Source organism: Coregonus lavaretus (genome assembly GCF_964263955.1).
Source record: "Coregonus lavaretus genome assembly, chromosome: 6".
Lineage (NCBI taxonomy): Eukaryota > Metazoa > Chordata > Actinopteri > Salmoniformes > Salmonidae > Coregonus > Coregonus lavaretus.
Window position 1 is genome coordinate 66306046 of NC_139993.1, and position 22634 is coordinate 66328679.

The 22634-nt window shown below is 46.2% G+C and overlaps 1 protein-coding gene across 1 annotated transcript in view; it reads left to right on the forward strand.

The window, feature by feature from the left end:
* Positions 1–22634, forward strand: part of LOC311131589 (gamma-aminobutyric acid receptor subunit gamma-3-like) — a gene marked incomplete at both ends in the record, with an annotated part of 377976 nt that overhangs the window by 174070 nt on the left and 181272 nt on the right. Inside the window, one exon of the mRNA XM_084164657.1 lies at positions 669–736. Within this exon, the coding sequence (XP_084020783.1) occupies positions 669–736 (68 nt within the window). The remainder of the gene's footprint in view (positions 1–668; positions 737–22634) is intronic.

Here is a 22634-nt window from a genome sequence, read left to right on the forward strand (position 1 = left end):
TCCTCCCTACCCTCTCTCCTCCCTCCCCCCTCTTCTCTACCCTCCCTCCTCCCTCCTCTCCCTCCTCCCTCCTCTCCTTCCTCCCTACCCTCTCTCCTCCCTCCTCCCTACCCTCCCTCCTCCCTCCTCTCCCTCCTCCCTCCTCTTCTTCCTCCCTACCCTCCCTCCCCCCTCCTCCCTACCCTCCCTCCTCCCTCCTCTCCCTCCTCCCTCCTCTCCTTCCTCCCTACCCTCCCCTCCTCTCCCTCCTCCCTACCCTCCCTCCCCCCTCCTCTCTACCCTCCCTCCTCCCTCCTCTCCCTCCTCCCTCCTCTCCTTCCTCCCTACCCTCCCTCCTCCCTCCTCTCTACCCTCCCTCCTCCCTCCTCTCCCTCCTCCCTACCCTCCCTCCTCCCTCCTCTCCCTCCTCCCTCCTCTCCTTCCTCCCTACCCTCCCCCCCTCCCTCCTCCCTCCTCTCCCTCCTCCCTCCTCTCCCTCCTCCCTACCCTCACTCCTCCCTACCTGGATTAATGAAAGTGTGAATGAATTAATAAATTATCATGTGAATTAATTAATACCTGAATGAATGTGTGAATGAAGGGATGAATGAATGTGTGAATGAATTAATCAATGAATCAATTTGTGAATGAGTTTCATTGCTAATCTTAAAATGCTCTTTCTTTTGCAGTTAAACCAACAGTCATAGATGTGGACATCTATGTGAACAGCATTGGACCTGTGTCATCAATAGATATGGTAAGTGAATAATAATAAAAATAACAATAATAATTTGTTGTGCAGAATGCATATTGTGATTTTGAGCATGCACACACACACACACACACACACACACACACACTAGAGCTATGCTACCCAACCTGAGCCCGACGGCCCGACAATATACATCGGGTTAGGGCCGGCAGGGCCAGTTTTTTCATCCATAACGAGCTAGAGTATCATTTTTTTTTTTTTTTTTTAAAGGACTAAAATGACTTGATTTATGAACTCCCTGGACTAGTGTCAGTTTGCTCCTGCTCTGCTCTGCTGCACCATTAGTGCACCTCTCCTGCTGCCCACATGATGTGACGGAGCCTACAACATGTGGGTCTGGTGGTTGTTGCTGATGCTAACTAGCTAGCTACTATTCACACTCGTCGCTATGGATACGGAGGAAGTGAAACTAAAACTCTCCAAGGGGAGAGCTAGTCAAAACGCTATGGATACGGAGGAAGTGAAACTAAAACTCTCCAAGGGGAGAGCTAGTCAAAACGCTATGGATACGGAGGAAGTGAAACTAAAACTCTCCAAGGGGAGAGCTAGTCAAAACGCTATGGATACGGAGGAAGTGAAACTAAAACTCTCCAAGGGGAGAGCTAGTCAAAACGCTATGGATACGGAGGAAGTGAAACTAAAACTCTCCAAGGGGAGAGCTAGTCAAAACGCTATGGATACGGAGGAAGTGAAACTAAAACTCTCCAAGGGGAGAGCTAGTCAAAACGCTATGGATACGGAGGAAGTGAAACTAAAACTCTCCAAGGGGAGAGCTAGTCAAAACGCTATGGATACGGAGGAAGTGAAACTAAAACTCTCCAAGGGGAGAGCTAGTCAAAACGCTATGGATACGGAGGAAGTGAAACTAAAACTCTCCAAGGGGAGAGCTAGTCAAAACGCTATGGATACGGAGGAAGTGAAACTAAAACTCTCCAAGGGGAGAGCTAGTCAAAACGCTATGGATACGGAGGAAGTGAAACTAAAACTCTCCAAGGGGAGAGCTAGTCAAAACGCTATGGATACGGAGGAAGTGAAACTAAAACTCTCCAAGGGGTCAAAATCCCAAATAAAGTGGTTAAGGCTGACCTTTGGAAATCTGTGACCGCTGAAACTTAGATGCCCTCTAGCCATGTGAAGTGTCGAGCTTGCCCCGCGGTTTTTAAGTATGATAGCACAGTTCCCGCTCAGCCCAGTCAAAGCTATTCGCTGCTCTGGTACCCCAATGGTGGAACAAGCTCCCCCACGACGCCAGGACAGCGGAGTCACTGACCACCTTCCGGAGAGACTTGAAACCCCACCTCTTTAAGGAATACCTGGAATAGTATAATAGTAATTATTCTACCTACACCAACTGCTTGGCAATAACCTGCCACTACATTGAGTTCGAGCTGAAAAGCAGAGCGCTAGCTACAGCGATGTTCCCCCAGAAGATGAGAAAACAAGAAGAGAAAATAGTGACTGGTTTTTGATCAGCAAAGGGGGGGACAAACTCCATATTAATTCCCATGGTTTTGGAATGTGATATTCAATGAGCAGGTGTCCACATACCTTTGGTGATGTAGTATATTTGTGCTTGTTCTGAATAGCCTACTGAAAAGGTTTTTTGGGGCCGAAATAGTTGAAGTTTTGGATAGGCCTATATCTCTTATTATTGCTGGTTCTGGATAAGAGTGCTGAAAATCCTTCTGGGGCCGCCGTGTCCAAAGAGTTAATAATACGTTTGGATATTCTGATAGTGCTGAAAAACGTTTTATGGGCCGCTGTAGATGGGTTTGGATAGCAGTCATGCAAGGGCACGTTACTTTGACCTAATTGCCAAAGTGCTGGATTTTTTTTGCCTACTTTGTTTTATGTGAATAATGTATCATAATAATGTATCATAATAATGTATCATAATAATGTATCATAATAATGTATTATAATAATGTATTATAATAATGTATCATAATAATGTATCATAATAATGTATCATAATAATGTATCATTCTGCTTGGTCTTTGACAAAGTTTTGAGTTTGCTGTGTGTTGTGGATATGTTCTGTGTGACGACATACTGTAGCTAGAATTGGTTGTCTATGCTTGCATTTCCGTGTTGATGGACGGTTCATAGGCTACTTGCTTCTCATGTAGGCCTGTAATGCCATTCAAACAGATCGATTTAGTCAACAGAACACTGGACTGAGAGGTGGAGTCAACTGCGTATTTTAATACAAGGCACTCCACAGTTGACACATAGGGGCCGACAGCGTTCTTCATCCATCCAGCTCTCTCCCACACCAGCACAAAGCATTTCTGCGCCTGTGAGACTCTGCATGTGTGTGAGTGTGTGTGTGTGTGTGTGTGTGTGTGTGTGTGACTGTGTGTGTGACACTGCATGTGTGTGTGTGTGTGTGACTGTGTGTGTGACACTGCATGTGTGTGTGTGTGTGTGTGTGTGTTGTGTGTGTGTGTGTGTGTGTGTGTGTGACTGTGTGTGTGACACTGCATGTGTGTGTGTGTGTGTGTGTGTGTGTGTGTGTGTGTGTGTGTGTGTGTGTGTGTGTGTGTGTGTGTGTGTGTGTGTGTGTGTGTGTGTGACTGTGTGTGTGTGACTGTGTGTGTGTGTGTGTGTGTGTGTGTGTGTGTGTGTGTGTGTGTGTGTGTGTGTGTGTGTGTGTGTGTGTGTGTGTGTGTGTGTGTGTGTGTGTTTTGCCATATCATCCTTGTTAAGTGGGTAAAAGGCAGTAATGTAGTCTCACTAATATATTCAAAGAAATTAACAATTCATATTCAATCAATAAATTCACATTATGTTAATAAACAAAGATGAGGTTCTAATGACATATTCATATTAACCAACAAATTGACAAATAAATTCAGTTAAAAAACGTCATCAAAACGGAATTCTCTTTTGAAAAATCAAATGCATGAAAGGCAAATTGTTCCCAAATCAAAGTAGCGTAGTACGTAGGGAACATGGTGCCAGTCGGGACCATGAACAGATTGACAGCTTTACAAAACAATTAAAGCCAATGAAGTCATAACAAAGCCGACTTCAAATTCTGACATCAAATTGAATCAACCGTCTGGAGGCTGCGCGGGAATTCAGCACCTCTGGTCATCCGATGCAGGTATAATGACAGAACGGACCGCCCTCCATGCTACCGAATTTCATATTGCAATATCAAATATTCGTAGTAATTTATTTTTTGGGCTCAGCCGGGCCTCAGGAGCAATTGGGTACGTGTAGTACCTGAAATTCACGGGCATGGGTAGGGCATGAGCTTAAATTTCATGCCCATGCAAATCTCTAACACACACACACACACACACACACACACACACACACACACACACACACACACACACACACAGAGCCAGAGGCTAGCTTATAGAGGTTTATAGGTGTTTCAGACCAGGCCAGAGGCTATACTGTACCTTATAGAGGTGTTTCAGACCAGGCCAGGTGATGGTTAAACCTAACTGTGGTATTATGGTTAAACCTATCCAGTGTTTGTTAGAGATATGAGAGGAGAAAGTATTCTTTAAGGAATACCTGGGATAGGATGAAGTAATCCTTCTACCCCCCCCTTACCCCACACCCCCCAAAAGAGTGTCTGCTAAATGACGAAAATGTAAAATGTAAAATGAGAGGGAAGAGAAGGCCAGTGTTGTTAGAGAGGAGAGGAGAGGAGAGGAGAGGAGAGGAGAGGAGAGGAGAGGAGAGGAGAGGAGAGGAGAGGAGAGGAGAGGAGAGGAGAGGAGAGGAGAGGAGAGGAGAGGAGAGGAGAGGAGAGGAGAGGAGAGGAGAGGAGAGGAGAGGAGAGGAGAAGGCCAGTGTAGTTAGAGAGGAGAGGAGAGGAGAGGAGAGGAGAGGAGAGGAGAGGAGAGGAGAGGAGAGGAGAGGAGAGGAGAGGAGAGGAGAGGAGAGGAGAGGAGAGGAGAGGAGAGGAGAGGAGAGGAGAAGGCCAGTGTAGTTAGAGAGGAGAGGAGAGGAGAGGAGAGGAGAGGAGAGGAGAGGAGAGGAGAGGAGAGGAGAGGAGAGGAGAGGAGAGGAGAGGAGAGGAGAGGAGAGGAGAGGAGAGGAGAGGAGAGGAGAGGAGAGGAGAGGAGAGGAGAGGAGAGGAGAGGAGAAGGCCAGTGTAGTTAGAGAGGAGAGGAGAGGAGAGGAGAGGAGAGGAGAGGAGAGGAGAGGAGAGGAGAGGAGAGGAGAGGAGAGGAGAGGAGAGGAGAGGAGAGGAGAGGAGAGGAGAGGAGAGGAGAGGAGAGGAGAGGAGAGGAGAGGAGAGGAGAGGCCAGTGTTATTAGAGAGGAGAGGGAAGAGAAGGCCAGTGTTGTTGGAGAGGAGAGGAGAAGGCCAGTGTTGTTACAGAGGAGAGGGAAGAGAAGGCCAGTGTTGTTGGAGAGGAGAGGAGAAGGCCAGTGTTGTTACAGAGGAGAGGAGAAGAGAAGGCCAGTGTTGTTACAGAAGAGAACAGAAGGCCAGTGTTGTTAGAGTGTTGGTAGTGAGGAATGTGAAGGCCAGTGTTGTTAGAGAGGAGAGGAGAGGAGAAGGCCAGTGTTGTTGGAGAGGAGAGGAGAGGAGAGGAGAGGAGAGGAGAGGAGAGGAGAGGAGAGGAGAGGAGAGGAGAGGAGAGGAGAGGAGAGGAGAGGAGAGGAGAGGAGAGGAGAGGAGAGGAGAGGAGAGGAGAGGAGAAGGCCAGTGTTGTTGGAGAGGAGAGGAGAGGAGAAGGCCAGTGTTGTTGGAGAGTCGAGGATAAGAGAAGGCCAGTGTTGTTGGAGAGGAGAGGAGAAGGCCAGTGTTGTTGGAGAGGAGAGGAGAAGAGAAGGCCAGTGTTGTTAGATAGGAGAGGAGAAGGCCACTTCGCTGATCCTCAACACTGCGGCCCCAAAAGGGTGTGTCCCCCCTCCTGTACTCCCTTTTCACCCATGACTGTGTGGCCAAGCACACGTCCAACTCAATAATCAAGTAGTAGGCTTGATTACCAACAATGACGAGACAGCCTACAGGGAGGAGGTGAGGGCTCTGGGAGTGTGGTGCCAGGATAATGACCTCTCACTCAACGTCAACAAAATGAAGGAGCTGATCGTGGACTTAAGGAAACAGCAGAGGGAGCACGCCCCTATCCACATCGATGGGACCGCAGTGGAGAAGGTGGAAAGCTTCAAGTTCCTCTGCGTACACATCACTGACAAACTGAAATGTTCAACCCACACAGACAGTGTGGTGAAGAAGGCGCAACAGAGCCTCTTCAACCTCAGGAGGCTGAAGAAATTTGTCTTGGCCACTAAGACCCTCACAAACTTTTACAGATGCACAACTGAGAGCATCCTGTCGGGCTGTATCACCGCCTGGTACGGCAACTGCACCGCCCGCAACCGCAGGGCTCTCCAGAGGGTGGTGCGGTCTGCCCAACGCATTAACGGGGGCAAACTACCCGCCCTCCAAGACACATACAGCACCCGATGTCACAGGAAAGCCAAAAAGATAATCAAGGACATCAACCACCCGAGCCACTGCCTGTTCACCCCGCTATCATCCAGAAGGCGAGGTCAGTACAGGTGCATCAAAGCTGGGACCGAGAGACTTAAAAACAGCTTCTATCTCAAGGCCATCAGACTGTTAAATAGCCATCACTAGCACATTAGAGGCTGCTGCTGCCTATTGAAATCACTGGCCACTTTAAGAAATGGAACACTAGTCACTTGAATATTGCATTACTCATCTCATATGTATATACTGTGTTCTATACTATTCTACTGTATCTTAGTCTATTCCACTCTCACATTGCTCGCACATATATTTATTTATGTATTCTTAATTCCATTCCTTACTAGATTTGTGTGTATTGGGTATATGTTGTGAAATTGTTAGATATTGCTTGTTAGATATTACTGCACTGTCGGAGCTAGAAACACAAGCATTTCGCTACACCCGCAATAACATATGCTAAACACGTGTATGTGAACAATAACATTTTATTTGATTTGATTTTGACTAGTGGGTTAGTTGGGATCATTTTCTACTAGTCCAGTCTGAACGTTACTATCCTCAGACTAGTTGGTTAGTTGGGATCATGTTCTACTAGTCCAGTCTGAACGTTACTATCCTCAGACTAGTTGGTTAGTTGGGATCATTTTCTACTAGTCCAGTCTGAACGTTACTATCCTCAGACTAGTTGGTTAGTTGGGATCATGTTCTACTAGTCCAGTCTGAACGTTACTATCCTCAGACTAGTTGGTTAGTTGGGATCATGTTCTACTAGTCCAGTCTGAACGTTACTATCCTCAGACTAGTGGGTTAGTTGGGATCATGTTCTACTAGTCCAGTCTGAACGTTACTATCCTCAGACTAGTGGGCTAGCTTAATTTCCGTCCGTGATCGTGAGGCTGGGAATATGATGTTCTGTGTAATGGTGTTGTCACAGTGAGCAGTTAAGATGTATCACAATATAGATCATCATCAGTCCATCTGGAGGAATTATTGTTTGTTCATTCTTAGAAGTCTAAGAGATAAGGAATAAGGTTTTGAAGTGTCTGTCCTATAAGGACAGCTCAGGAAGTATATATATATATATTGTGCAGGTCTACAATTTTATCCCTAATGTCCTTACACAGCTCTCTGGTCTTGGCCATTGTGGAGAGGTTGGAGTCTGTTTGATTGAGTGTGTGGACAGGTGTCTTTTATACAGGTAACGAGTTCAAACAGGTGCAGTTAATACAGGTAATGAGTGGAGAACAGGAGGGCTTCTTAAAGAAAAACTAACAGGTCTGTGAGAGCCGGAATTCTTACTGGTTGGTAGGTGATCAAATACTTATGTCATGCAATAAAATGCAAATTAATTACTTAAAAATGTGATTTTCTGGAATTTTTTAGATTCCGTCTCTCACAGTTGAAGTGTACCTATGATAAAAATTACAGACCTCTACATGCTTTGTAAGTAGGAAAACCTGCAAATTCGGCAGTGTATCAAATACTTGTTCTCCCCACTGTATATATGTGTGTATGTATGTATGTATATATATATATATATACATACTGTACCATTCAAAATTTTGGACACACCTACTCATTCAAGGGGTTTTCTTTATTTGTACTATTTTTTACATTGTAGAATAATAGTGAAGACATCAAAACTATGAAATAACACATATGGAATCATGTAGTAACCAAAAAAAGTGTTAAACAAATCAAAATATATTTTATATTTGAGATTCTTCAAATAGCCACCCTTTGCCTTGATGACAGCTTTGCACACTCTTGTCATTCTCTCAACCAGCTTCACCTGGAATGATTTTCCAGCAGTCTTGAAGGAGTTCCCACATATGCTGAGCACTTGTTGGCTGCTTTTCCTTCACTCTGTGGTCCAATTAATCTCAAACCATCTCAATTGGGTTGAGGTCGGGTGATTGTGGAGGCCAGGTCATCTGATGCAGCACTCCATCACTCTCCTTCTTGGTAAAATAGCCCTTACACAGCCTGGAGGTGTGTAGAGTCATTGTCCTGTTGAAAAACAAATGATAGTTCCACTAAGCGCAAAACAGACGGGATGGCGTATCGCTGTAGAATGCTGGGGTAGCCATGCTGGTTAAGTGTGCCTTGAATTCTAAATAAATCACAGACAGTGTCACCAGCAAAGCAACCCCACACCATCACACCTCCTCCTCCATGCTTCACGGTGGAACCACACATGCGGAGATCATTCGTTCAGCTACTCTGCGTCTCACAAAGACACGGCGGTTGGAACCAAAAATCTCACATTTGGACTCATCAGACCAAAGGACAGATTTCCACTGGTCTAATGTCCATTGCTCATGTTTCTTGGACCAAGCAAGTCTTTTCTTCATATTGGTGTCCTTTATTAGTGGTTTCTTTGCAGCAATTCGACCACGAAGGCCTGATTCACACAGTCTGCTCTGAACAGTTGATGTTGAGATGTGTCTGTTACTTGAACTCTGTGAAGCATTTATTTGGGCTGCAATTTCTGAGGCTGGTAACTCTAATGAACTTATCCTCTGCTGCAGAGGTAACTTTGGGTATTCCTTTCCTGTGGCGGATCTCATGAGATCCAGTTTCATCATAGCACTTGATGGTTTTTGCTACTGAATTTGAAGAAACTTTCAAAGTTATTGAAATGTTCCGCATTGACTGACCTTCATGTCTTAAAGTAATGATGGACTGTCGTTTCTCTTTGCTTATTTGAGCTGTTCTTGCCAAAGTATGGACTTGGTCTTTTACCAAATAGGGCTATATTCTGTATACTCCCCCTACCTTGTCACAACACAACTGATTGGCTCAAACGCATTAAGAAGGAAAGAAATTCCACAAATTAACTTTTAACAAGGCACACCTGTTAATTGAAATGCATTCCAGGTGACTACCTCCTGAAGCTGGTTGAGAGAATGACAAGAGGGTGTATTATATATGTTCCTTTAGTATTTGCCCCTAACCCCCCTCCACTAATTGGAGTAAACTAATGGACAACAACACTTCCAGTCTATACATACAGTGAGGGAAAAAAGTATTTGATCCCCTGCTGATTTTGTACGTTTGCCCACTGACAAAGACATGATCAGTCTATCATTTTAATGGTAGGTTTATTTGAACAGTGAGAGACAGAATAACAACAAAAAAATCCAGAAAAACGCATGTCAAAAATATAATAAATTGATTTGCATTTTAATGAGGGAAATAAGTATTTGACCCCTCTGCAAAACATGACTTAGTACTTGGTGGAAAAACCCTTGTTGGCAATCACAGAGGTCAGACGTTTCTTGTAGTTGGCCACCAGGTTTGCACACATCTCAGGAGGGATTTTGTCCCACTCCTCTTTGCAGATCTTCTCCAAGTCATTAAGGTTTCGAGCCTGGCGTTTGGTAACTCGAACCTTCAGCTCCCTCCGCAGATTTTCTATGGGATTAAGGTCTGGAGACTGGCTAGGCCACTCCAGGACCTTAATGTGCTTCTTCTTGAGCCACTCCTTTGTTGCCTTGGCCGTGTGTTTTGGGTCATTGTCATGCTGGAATACCCATCCACAACCCATTTTCAATGCCCTGGCTGAGGGAAGGAGGTTCTCACCCAAGATTTGACGGTACATGGCCCCGTCCATCGTCCCTTTGATGCGGTGAAGTTGTCCTGTTCCCTTAGCAGAAAAACACCCCCAAAGCATAATGTTTCCACCTCCATGTTTGACGGTGGGGATGGTGTTCTTGGGGTCATAGGCAGCATTCCTCCTCCTCCAAACACGCGAGTTGAGTTGATGCCAAAGAGCTCCATTTTGGTCTCATCTGACCACAACACTTTCACCCAGTTTTCCTCTGAATCATTCAGATGTTCATTGGCAAACTTCAGACTGGCCTATATATGTGCTTTCTTGAGCAGGGGGACCTTGCGGGCGCTGCAGGATTTCAGTCCTTCACGGCGTAGTGTGTTACCAATTGTTTTCTTGGTGACTACGGTCCCAGCTGCCTTGAGATCATTGACAAGATCCTCCCGTGTAGTTCTGGGCTGATTCCTCACCGTTCTCATGATCATTGCAACTCCACGAGGTGAGATCTTGCATGGAGCCCCAGGCCGAGGGAGATTGACAGTTATTTTGTGTTTCTTCCATTTGCAAATAATCACACCAACTGTTGTCACCTTCTCACCAAGCTGCTTGGCGATGGTCTTGTAGCCCATTCCAGCCTTGTGTAGGTCTACAATCTTGTCCCTGACATCCTTGGAGAGCTCTTTGGTCTTGGCCATGGTGGAGAGTTTGGAATCTGATTGTTTGATTGCTTCTATGGACAGGTGTCTTTTATACAGGTAACAAGCTGAGAATAGGAGCACTCCCTTTAAGAGTGTGCTCCTAATCTCAGCTCGTTACCTGTATAAAAGACACCTGGGAGCCAGAAATTCTTTCTGATTGAGAGGGGATCAAATACTTTTTTCCCTCACTTATGTACACATGTACATTTTACGGACACAGTATATTTTACATTAGTTATCTTGTTATTGTCAGTCCCACCCTTCAGCTCCACTCAACCCCTCCCATCTATCTCTGAACACCATCCAGTTTTGATTTCTATTTGCCATATATTTTCAACTGTGCTGTGATGTTTCACAAAACTTCTGAGCCTTTCTATTCTCATAGTTTCTACAGATTGTAAACTTAAGTTAAACAAAAAATTCTAAGAGTATTATTATATTATTGATCGATTGACTAGGACTTTTCAAATCACCCAGCAGTGCTATTTGCAGAGTTAGCTCCAGGTAAATGTTGCAATTATTCAGCCATTCCTGAACCTGCGACCAAAAACAATCTAAACTCAGCAAAGAAAGAAATGTCCTCTCTCTGTCAACTGTGTTTATTTTCAGAAAACTTAACATGTGTAAATATTTGTATGAACATAACAGGATTCAACAACTGAGACATAAACTGAACAAGTTCCACAGACATGCGACTAACAGAAATGGAATAATATGTCCCTGAACAAAGGGGGGGTCAAAATCAAAAGTAACAGCCAGTATCTGGTGTGGCCACCAGCTGCATTAAGTACTGCAGTGCATCTCCTCCTCATGGACTCCTCATGGACTGCACCAGATTTGCCAGTTCTTCTGTGAGATGTTACCCCACTCTTCCACCAAGGCACCTGCAAGTTCTCTGACATTTCTGGGGGGAATGGCCCTAGCCCTCACCCTCCGATCCAACAGGTCCCAGATGTGCTCAATGGGATTGAGATCCGGGCTCTTCGCTGGCCATGGCAGAACACTGACATTCCTGTGTTTGCAGGAAATCACGCACAGAACGAGCAGTATGGCTGGTAGCATTGTCATGCTGGAGGTTCATGTCAGGATGAACCTGCAGGAAGGGTACCACATGAGGGAGGAGGATGTCTTCCCTGTAACGCACAGCGTTGAGATTGCCTGCAATGACAACAAGCTCAGTCTGATGATGCTGTGACACACCACCCAAGACCATGACGCCCAAACATATGGAAGAAGGTACTCTGGTCAGATGAGACTAAAATTGATATTTTTGGCGATCAAGGAAAACGCTATGTCTGGCGCAAACCCAACACCTCTCATCACCCCGAGAACACCATCCCAACAGTGAAGCATGGTGGTGGCAGCATCATGCTGTGGGGATGTTTTTCATCAGCAGGGACTGGGAAACTGGTCAGAATTGAAAGAATGATGGATGGCGCTAAATACAGAGAAATCCTTGAGGGAAACCTGTTTCAGTCTTCCAGAGATTTGAGACTGGGACGGAGGTTCACCTTCTAGCAGGACAATGACCCTAAGTATACTGCTAAAGCGACACTCGAGTGGTTTAAGGGGAAACATTTAAATGTTTTGGAATGGCCTAGTAAAAGCCCAGACCTCAATCCAATTGAGAATCTGTGGTATGACTTAAAGATTGCTGTACACCAGCGGAACCCATCCAACTTGAAGGAGCTGGAGCAGTTTTGCCTTGAAGAATGGGCAAAAATCCCAGTGGCTAGATGTGCCAAGTTTATAGAGACATACCCCAAGAGATTTGCAGCTGTAATTGATGCAAAAGTTGGCTCTACAAAGTATTGACTTTGGGGGGGTGAATAGCCTGTACATTCATCTCCAGCAGCTTTACAGACAGCCTGTACATTCATCTCCAGCAGCTTTACAGATAGCCTGTACATTCATCTCCAGCAGCTTTACAGACAGCCTGTACATTCATCTCCAGCAGCTTTACAGATAGCCTGTACATTCATCTCCAGCAGCTTTACAGACAGCCTGTACATTCATCTCCAGCAGCTTTACAGATAGCCTGTACATTCATCTCCAGCAGCTTTACAGACAGCCTGTACATTCATCTCCAGCAGCTTTACAGACAGCCTGTACATGAATCTTAAGCAGCTTTACAGACGGAATTTCATAGCAAACAAACAAACTATATCGTCTTCTGTCTTTGACACACGTTGACCTTAACAGAGCCTGTGTCCCAAACGTTCCCCTATTCCCTGTATAGTGCACCAGCCCCCTGATCGAAGTAGTGCACTATACAGGGAGTAGTGTCCCATTTGGGTTACAACCATAGAGTCTATCCCATGTGTTGGGCCTGCTGAGAGCACTCATTAAAGGAGGACTAGATAGCTGTTATTGTCCCATTATCTGAAGAGACAAATGTCCGATACTGTTATTGGATTCGCAAATTACACCCTATTCCTTGTATAGTGCACTACTTTTGACCACTTTTGATAGGGCTCTGGTCAAAAGTAGTTCACTAGCTATATATGGAATAAAGTGCCATTTGAGATGCAGCTTTGTGTGCTTTGGAAAAGCATAACAACCATATTTGGGCTCCCGAGTGGCGCAGCGGTCTAAGGCACTGCATCTCAGTGCTTGAGGCGTCACTACAGACTCCCTGGTTCGATTCCAGGCTGTATCACAACCGGCCGTGATAAAACTCAAGTAAACACAAGTTTGCATTTCCTGCTATGCAGGAAAACTGTGAGCAACATCTGTACAGGTTGAATTGTTTAGTTGCTATTAAGGCTCCTCTTGTCTTTGTAGCATGACAGGCTCCTCTTGTCTCTGTAGCATGACAGGCTCCTCTTGTCTCTGTAGCATGACAGGCTCCTCTTGTCTCTGTAGCATGACAGGCTCCTCTTGTCTCTGTAGCATGACAGGCTCCTCTTGTCTCTGCAGCTATTAGAGCTCCTCTTGTCTCTGTAGCATGACAGGCTCCTCTTGTCTCTGTAGCATGACAGGCTCCTCTTGTCTCTGTAGCATGACAGGCTCCTCTTGTCTCTGCAGCATGACAGGCTCCTCTTGTCTCTGCAGCATGACAGGCTCCTCTTGTCTCTGTAGCATGACAGGCTCCTCTTGTCTCTGTAGCATGACAGGCTCCTCTTGTCTCTGTAGCATGACAGGCTCCTCTTGTCTCTGCAGCTATTAGAGCTCCTCTTGTCTCTGTAGCATGACAGGCTCCTCTTGTCTCTGCAGCATGACAGGCTCCTATTGTCTCTGTAGCATGACAGGCTCCTCTTGTCTCTGTAGCATGACAGGCTCCTCTTGTCTCTGTAGCATGACAGGCTCCTCTTGTCTCTGTAGCATGACAGGCTCCTCTTGTCTCTGTAGCATGACAGGCTCATCTTGTCTCTGTAGCATGACAGGCTCCTCTTGTCTCTGTAGCATGACAGGCTCCTCTTGTCTCTGTAGCATGACAGGCTCCTCTTGTCTCTGTAGCATGACAGGCTCCTCTTGTCTCTGTAGCATGACAGGCTCCTCTAGTCTCTGTAGCTATTAAGGCTCCTCTTGTCTCTGTAGCATGACAGGCTCCTCTTGTCTCTGTAGCATTTATTTATTTATTTTTATTTCACCTTTATTTAACCAGGTAAACCAGTTGAGAACAAGTTCTCATTTACAACTGCGACCTGGCCAAGATAAAGCAAAGCAGTGCGATAAAAACAACAACACAGAGTTACATATGGGGTAAAACAAAACAAAGTCAAAAATACAACAGAAATACATATAATATACAGTGTGTGCAAATTTAGCAAGTTATGGAGGTAAGGCAATAAAATAGGCTATAGTGCAAAATAATTACAATTAGTATTAACACTGGAATGATAGATGTGCAAGAGATGATGTGCAAATAGAGATACTGGGGTACAAATGAGCAAAATAAATAACAATATAGGGATGAGGTAGTTGGGCGGGCTAATTTCAGATGGGCTGTGTACAGGGGCAGTGATCGGTAAGGTGCTCTGACAACTGATGCTTAAAGTTAGTGAGGGAGATAAGTGTCTCCAGCATGACAGGCTCCTCTTGTCTCTGTAGCATGACAGGCTCCTCTTGTCTCTGTAGCATGACAGGCTCCTCTTGTCTCTGTAGCTATTAAGGCTCCTCTTGTCTCTGAAGCATGACAGGCTCCTCTTGTCTCTGTAGCATGACAGGCTCCTCTTGTCTCTGTAGCATGACAGGCTCCTCTTGTCTATGTAGCATGACAGGCTCCTCTTGTCTCTGTAGCATGACAGGCTCCTCTTGTCTCTGTAGCATGACAGGCTCCTCTTGTCCCTGTAGCATGACAGGCTCCTCTTGTCTCTGTAGCATGACAGGCTCCTCTTGTCTCTGTAGCATGACAGGCTCCTCTTGTCTCTGCAGCATGACAGGCTCCTCTTGTCTATGTAGCATGACAGGCTCCTCTTGTCTCTGTAGCATGACAGGCTCCTCTTGTCTCTGTAGCATGACAGGCTCCTCTTGTCTCTGCAGCATGACAGGCTCCTCTTGTCTCTGTAGCATGACAGGCTCCTCTTGTCTCTGTAGCATGACAGGCTCCTCTTGTCTCTGTAGCTATTAAGGCTCCTCTTGTCTCTGAAGCATGACAGGCTCCTCTTGTCTCTGTAGCATGACAGGCTCCTCTTGTCTCTGTAGCATGACAGGCTCCTCTTGTCTATGTAGCATGACAGGCTCCTCTTGTCTCTGTAGCATGACAGGCTCCTCTTGTCTCTGTAGCATGACAGGCTCCTCTTGTCCCTGTAGCATGACAGGCTCCTCTTGTCTCTGTAGCATGACAGGCTCCTCTTGTCTCTGTAGCATGACAGGCTCCTCTTGTCTCTGCAGCATGACAGGCTCCTCTTGTCTCTGTAGCATGACAGGCTCCTCTTGTCTCTGTAGCATGACAGGCTCCTCTTGTCTCTGTAGCATGACAGGCTCCTCTTGTCTCTGCAGCATGACAGGCTCCTCTTGTCTCTGTAGCATGACAGGCTCCTCTTGTCTCTGTAGCATGACAGGCTCCTCTTGTCTCTGTAGCATTACAGGCTCCTCTTGTCTCTGTAGCATGACAGGCTCCTCTTGTCTCTGTAGCATGACAGGCTCCTCTTGTCTCTGTAGCATGACAGGCTCATCTTGTCTCTGTAGCATGACAGGCTCCACTTGTCTCTGTAGTATGACAGGCTCCTCTTGTCTCTGTAGCATGACAGGCTCCTCTTGTCTATGTAGCATGACATGCTCCTCTTGTCTCTGTAGCATGACAGGCTCCTCTTGTCTCTGTAGCATGACAGGCTCCTCTTGTCTCTGTAGCTATTAAGGCTCCTCTTGTCTCTGTAGCATGACAGGCTCCTCTTGTCTCTGTAGCATGACAGGCTCATCTTGTCTCTGTAGCATGACAGGCTCCTCTTGTCTCTGTAGCATGACAGGCTTCTCTTGTCTCTGTAGCATTATATGATCCTCTGGTTTCTGCAGCATGACAGGCTCCTCTTGTCTCTGTAGCATGATAGGCTCCTCTTGTCTCTGTAGCATGACAGGCTCCTCTTGTCTCTGCAGCATGACAGGCTCCTCTTGTCTCTGTAGCATGACAGGCTCCTCTTGTCTCTGTAGCATGACAGGCTCATCTTGTCTATGTAGCATGACAGGCTCCTCTTGTCTATGTAGCATGACAGGCTCATCTTGTCTCTGTAGCATGACAGGCTCCTCTTGTCTCTGTAGCATGACAGGCTCCTCTTGTCTCTGTAGCATGACAGGCTCCTCTTGTCTCTGCAGCATGACAGGCTACTCTTGTCTCTGTAGCATGACAGGCTCCTCTTGTCTCTGTAGCTATTAAGGCTCCACTTGTCTATGTAGCATGACAGGCTCCTCTTGTCTTTGTAGGATGACAGAAGCCTCTTGTCTCTGTATATATTAAGGCTCCTCTTGTCTCTGTAGCTATTAAGGCTCATCTTGTCTCTGTAGCATGACAGGCTCCTCTTGTCTCTGTAGCATGACAGGCTCCTCTTGTCTCTGTAGCATGACAGGCTCCTCTTGTCTCTGTAGCTATTAAGGCTCCTCTTGTCTCTGTAGCATGACAGGCTCCTCTTGTCTCTGTAGCTATTAAGGCTCATATTGTCTCTGTAGCATGACAGGCTCCTCTTGTCTCTGTAGCATGACAGGCTTCTCTTGTCTCTGTAGCATGATATGATCCTCTGGTTTCTGTAGCATGAAAGGCTCCTCTTGTCTCTGTAGCATGATAGGCTCCTCTTGTCTCTGTAGCATGACAGGCTCCTCTTGTCTCTGCAGCATGACAGGCTCCTCTTGTCTCTGTAGCATGACAGGCTCCTCTTGTCTCTGTAGCATGACAGGCTCATCTTGTCTATGTAGCATGACAGGCTCCTCTTGTCTATGTAGCATGACAGGCTCATCTTGTCTCTGTAGCATGACAGGCTCCTCTTGTCTCTGTAGCATGACAGGCTCCTCTTGTCTCTGTAGCATGACAGGCTCCTCTTGTCTCTGCAGCATGACAGGCTACTCTTGTCTCTGTAGCATGACAGGCTCCTCTTGTCTCTGTAGCTATTAAGGCTCCACTTGTCTATGTAGCATGACAGGCTCCTCTTGTCTTTGTAGGATGACAGAAGCCTCTTGTCTCTGTATATATTAAGGCTCCTCTTGTCTCTGTAGCTATTAAGGCTCATCTTGTCTCTGTAGCATGACAGGCTCCTCTTGTCTCTGTAGCATGACAGGCTCCTCTTGTCTCTGTAGCATGACAGGCTCCTCTTGTCTCTGTAGCTATTAAGGCTCCTCTTGTCTCTGTAGCATGACAGGCTCCTCTTGTCTCTGTAGCTATTAAGGCTCATATTGTCTCTGTAGCATGACAGGCTCCTCTTGTCTCTGTAGCATGACAGGCTTCTCTTGTCTCTGTAGCATGATATGATCCTCTGGTTTCTGTAGCATGAAAGGCTCCTCTTGTCTCTGTAGCATGATAGGCTCCTCTTGTCTCTGTAGCATGACAGGCTCCTCTTGTCTCTGCAGCATGACAGGCTCCTCTTGTCTCTGTAGCATGACAGGCTCCTCTTGTCTCTGTAGCATGACAGGCTCCTCTTGTCTCTGTAGCATGATAGGCTCCTCTTGTCTCTGTAGCATGACAGGCTACTCTTGTCTATGTAGCATGACAGGCTCCTCTTGTCTATGTAGCATGACAGGCTCATCTTGTCTCTGTAGCATGACAGGCTCTTATTGTCTCTGTAGCATGACAGGCTCCTCTTGTCTCTTTGGCATGACATGCTCCTCTTTTCTCTGTAGCATGACAGGCTCCTCTTGTCTCTGTAGCATGACAGGCTCTTATTGTCTCTGTAGCATGACAGGCTCCTCTTGTCTCTTTGGCATGACATGCTCCTCTTTTCTCTGTAGCATGACAGGCTCCTCTTGTCTCTGTAGCATGACAGGCTTCTCTTGTCTCTGTAGCATGACAGGCTCTTCTTGTCTCTGTAGCATGACAGGCTCTTCTTGTCTCTGTAGCTATTAAGGCTCCTCTTGTCTCTGTAGCATGACAGGCTTCTCTTGTCTCTGTAGCATGACAGGCTCCTATTGTCTCTGTAGCATGACAGGCTCCTATTGTCTCTGTAGCATGACAGGCTCCTCTTGTCTCTGTAGCATGACAGGCTCCTCTTGTCTCTGTAGCATGACATGCTACTCTTGTCTCTGTAGCATGACAGGCTCCTCTTGTCTCTGCAGCATGACAGGCTCCTCTTGCCTCTGTAGCATGACAGGCTCCTCTTGTCTCTGTAGCATGACAGGCTCCTCTTGTCTCTGTAGCATGACAGGCTCCTCTTGTCTCTGTAGCATGACAGGCTACTCTTGTCTCTGTAGCATGACAGGCTCCTCTTGTCTCTGCAGCATGACAGACTCCTCTTGCCTCTGTAGCATGACAGGCTCCTCTTGTCTCTGTAGCATGACAGGCTCCACTTGTCTCTGTAGCATGACAGGCTCCTCTTGTCTCTGTAGCATGACAGGCTCCTCTTGTCTCTGTAGCTATTAGAGCTCCTCTTGTCTCTGTAGCATGACAGGCTCCTCTTGTCTCTGTAGCATGACATGCTCCTCTTGTCTCTGTAGCATGACAGACTCCTCTTGTCTCTGCAGCATGACAGGCTCCTCTTGCCTCTGTAGCATGACATGCTCCTCTTTTCTCTGTAGCATGACAGGCTCCTCTTGTCTCTGTAGCATGACAGGCTTCTCTTGTCTCTGTAGCATGACAGGCTCTTCTTGTCTCTGTAGCATGACAGGCTCTTCTTGTCTCTGTAGCTATTAAGGCTCCTCTTGTCTCTGTAGCATGACAGGCTTCTCTTGTCTCTGTAGCATGACAGGCTCCTATTGTCTCTGTAGCATGACAGGCTCCTATTGTCTCTGTAGCATGACAGGCTCCTCTTGTCTCTGTAGCATGACAGGCTCCTCTTGTCTCTGTAGCATGACATGCTACTCTTGTCTCTGTAGCATGACAGGCTCCTCTTGTCTCTGCAGCATGACAGGCTCCTCTTGCCTCTGTAGCATGACAGGCTCCTCTTGTCTCTGTAGCATGACAGGCTCCTCTTGTCTCTGTAGCATGACAGGCTCCTCTTGTCTCTGTAGCATGACAGGCTACTCTTGTCTCTGTAGCATGACAGGCTCCTCTTGTCTCTGCAGCATGACAGACTCCTCTTGCCTCTGTAGCATGACAGGCTCCTCTTGTCTCTGTAGCATGACAGGCTCCACTTGTCTCTGTAGCATGACAGGCTCCTCTTGTCTCTGTAGCATGACAGGCTCCTCTTGTCTCTGTAGCTATTAGAGCTCCTCTTGTCTCTGTAGCATGACAGGCTCCTCTTGTCTCTGTAGCATGACAGGCTCCTCTTGTCTCTGTAGCATGACAGGCTCCTCTTGTCTCTGTAGCATGACAGGCTCCTCTTGTCTCTGTAGCATGACATGCTCCTCTTGTCTCTGTAGCATGACAGACTCCTCTTGTCTCTGTAGCATGACAGGCTCCTCTTGTCTCTGTAGCATGACAGGCTCCTCTTGTCTCTGTAGCATGACAGGCTCCTCTTGTCTCTGTAGCATGACAGGCTCCTCTTGTCTCTGTAGCATGACAGACTCCTCTTGTCTCTGCAGCATGACAGGCTCCTCTTGCCTCTGTAGCATGACAGACTCCTCTTGTCTCTGTAGCATGACATGCTCCTCTTGTCTCTGTAGCATGACAGACTCCTCTTGTCTCTGCAGCATGACAGGCTCCTCTTGCCTCTGTAGCATGACAGACTCCTCTTGTCTCTGTAGCATGACAGGCTCCTCTTGTCTCTGTAGCATGACATGCTCCTCTTGTCTCTGTAGCATGACAGGTTCCTCTTGTCTCTGTAGCTATTAGAGCTCCTCTTGTCTCTGTAGCATGACAGGCTCCTCTTGTCTCTGTAGCATGACAGGCTCCTCTTGTCTCTGTAGCATGACAGGCTCCTCTTGTCTCTGTAGCATGACAGGCTCCTCTTGTCTCTGTTGCATGACAGGCTCCTATTGTCTCTGTAGCATGACAGGCTCCTCTTGTCTCTGTAGCATGACAGGCTCCTCTTGTCTCTGTAGCATGACAGGCTCCTCTTGTCTCTGTAGCATGACAGGCTCATCAGGAGTGTTGTGTTTCTCTGAGGCTGTCATCATCGGGTCCTCATTCAGAATATGAAGTATACATGTTTATTAAGGCCATGTTTTGTCATAAATTATATTGTTCAGTTGGTTTTAAGGACATGCTCCTCTTGTCTTTCAGGCAGACATTATTTATTTTTTAGCGTGACAGGCACATTTACAGACTTATTGTGTTTTGGGGGGGAATTCATCTTTTAGTTGTCTCTGTTGTGGTTTTCAGTTTTAGTGGATGGTGTCATTCATCAACTGATGGGTTCAATCCCAAATGGCACCCTATTCCCTATACAGTGCACTACTTTTGACCAGAACCATTGTTTTTTAAAGAAACAAACGTTGATGAATTATAATAGTATGCTTCAGTCCTGATGATGTGTGAGGGGAATGACCCGGACTTATTCAACGGTTTGTGATTCTTAATGTCAGACATTATTTGTATTTGTATTTATTATGGATCCCCATTAGTTCCTGCCAAGGCAGCAGCTACTCTTCCTGGGGTTTATTATGGATCCCCATTAGTTCCTGCCAAGGCAGCAGCTACTCTTCCTGGGGTTTATTATGGATCCCCATTAGTTCCTGCCAAGGCAGCAGCTACTCTTCCTGGGGTTTATTATGGATCCCCATTAGTTCCTGCCAAGGCAGCAGCTACTCTTCCTGGGGTTTATTATGGATCCCCATTAGTTCCTGCCAAGGCAGCAGCTACTCTTCCTGGGGTTTATTATGGATCCCCATTAGTTCCTGCCAAGGCAGCAGCTACTCTTCCTGGGGTTTATTATGGATCCCCATTAGTTCCTGCCAAGGCAGCAGCTACTCTTCCTGGGGTTTATTATGGATCCCCATTAGTTCCTGCCAAGGCAGCAGCTACTCTTCCTGGGGTTTATTATGGATCCCCATTAGTTCCTGCCAAGGCAGCAGCTACTCTTCCTGGGGTTTATTATGGATCCCCATTAGTTCCTGCCAAGGCAGCAGCTACTCTTCCTGGGGTTTATTATGGATCCCCATTAGTTCCTGCCAAGGCAGCAGCTACTCTTCCTGGGGTTTATTATGGATCCCCATTAGTTCATTAGGCAGCAGCTACTCTTCCTGGGGTTTATTATGGATCCCCATTAGTTCCTGCCAAGGCAGCAGCTACTCTTCCTGGGGTTTATTATGGATCCCCATTAGTTCCTGCCAAGGCAGCAGCTACTCTTCCTGGGGTTTATTATGGATCCCCATTAGTTCCTGCCAAGGCAGCAGCTACTCTTCCTGGGGTTTATTATGGATCCCCATTAGTTCCTGCCAAGGCAGCAGCTACTCTTCCTGGGGTTTATTATGGATCCCCATTAGTTCCTGCCAAGGCATCAGCCACTCTTCCTGCGGTCCAAACATATTAAAGCACTTACATTACATATAAAACAAAATATAAAACAGTACATCATATGACATATTTACACCACTACCTATCTACAATACGACATGTTTAATACCACCATAGAACAATATCACAATTCTCTCTCTCCCTCCCTCTCTCTCCCTCTCTCCCCCTCTCTCCCTCTTTCTCTCTCTCCCTCTCTCTCTTTCTCTCTCTCTGTCTCTCTTTCTCTCTCTCTATCTTGTCTATTTATTTTGTAGTTTCTGCCTAGGGTTAAGTTAGTTAGTTAGTTAGACAGTCATTGTGTTGCCATAAAAACCTGATTTGAGTGTGATGGACATTGAATGCTAAATTTCGTAATTGATGCTTCAGGCTGTCTAACTCCTCTCTCTCCTTCCCTCACTTTTTGCAGAACAAGCCAATGATGACGGTGATATATAAATATGAGTTGATTGTGATGGACATTGAATACTAAAACGATAATCTACTGACAGTTAACTGAACAATAAATCATTATTCAGAGGCACGCTGGGCAACTTTCACTGTGTTAGCATTGTTAATAGCCTTTTGTAATTGGTATGCACGCTGTGGTGCCCAACCAATCACTGTCAGACAGGAACCACTCTCTCTTGGTCCTGTGTTTCCCCAGGGGCAGCATCCTTACTGCACATCCCTATCGTGGTAAATATGTCTTTAAGGAAAGCTATTTAGTTCAGATGACACTTAGGTTTAATAGTCCCCGCTGGTTAAGTGAATTGGGAGTACGTCCCAAACAACCCAAATAACACCCTATTCCCTTCATAGTGCACTACTGTTGACCAGGACCCAGAGGTCTATGTGCCCTGGTCTAAAGTAGTGCACTATGTCAGAGGAGGCTGCTGAGGGGAGGACGGCTCATAGTCATGTCTGGAATGGGAGTAAATGGAATGGTATGAAACACATATAAACCATGTGTTGGATGTGTTCAATATCATTCCATTAATTCCGTTCCAGCCATTACTATGAGCCGTCCTCCCCAATTAAGGGAGCGTTGGAATGATATCACAAACAACAGGAAGCAGCAACACAATGGGACAGTGGAGATGTTAGAGGCATGGGGTAAACAGAAATATTCTCAAACTGATATTTGAAATGGAATCTAGTTTACTGTTATACACACAATAGGAGGGCATGTTTGTATGCAGATAT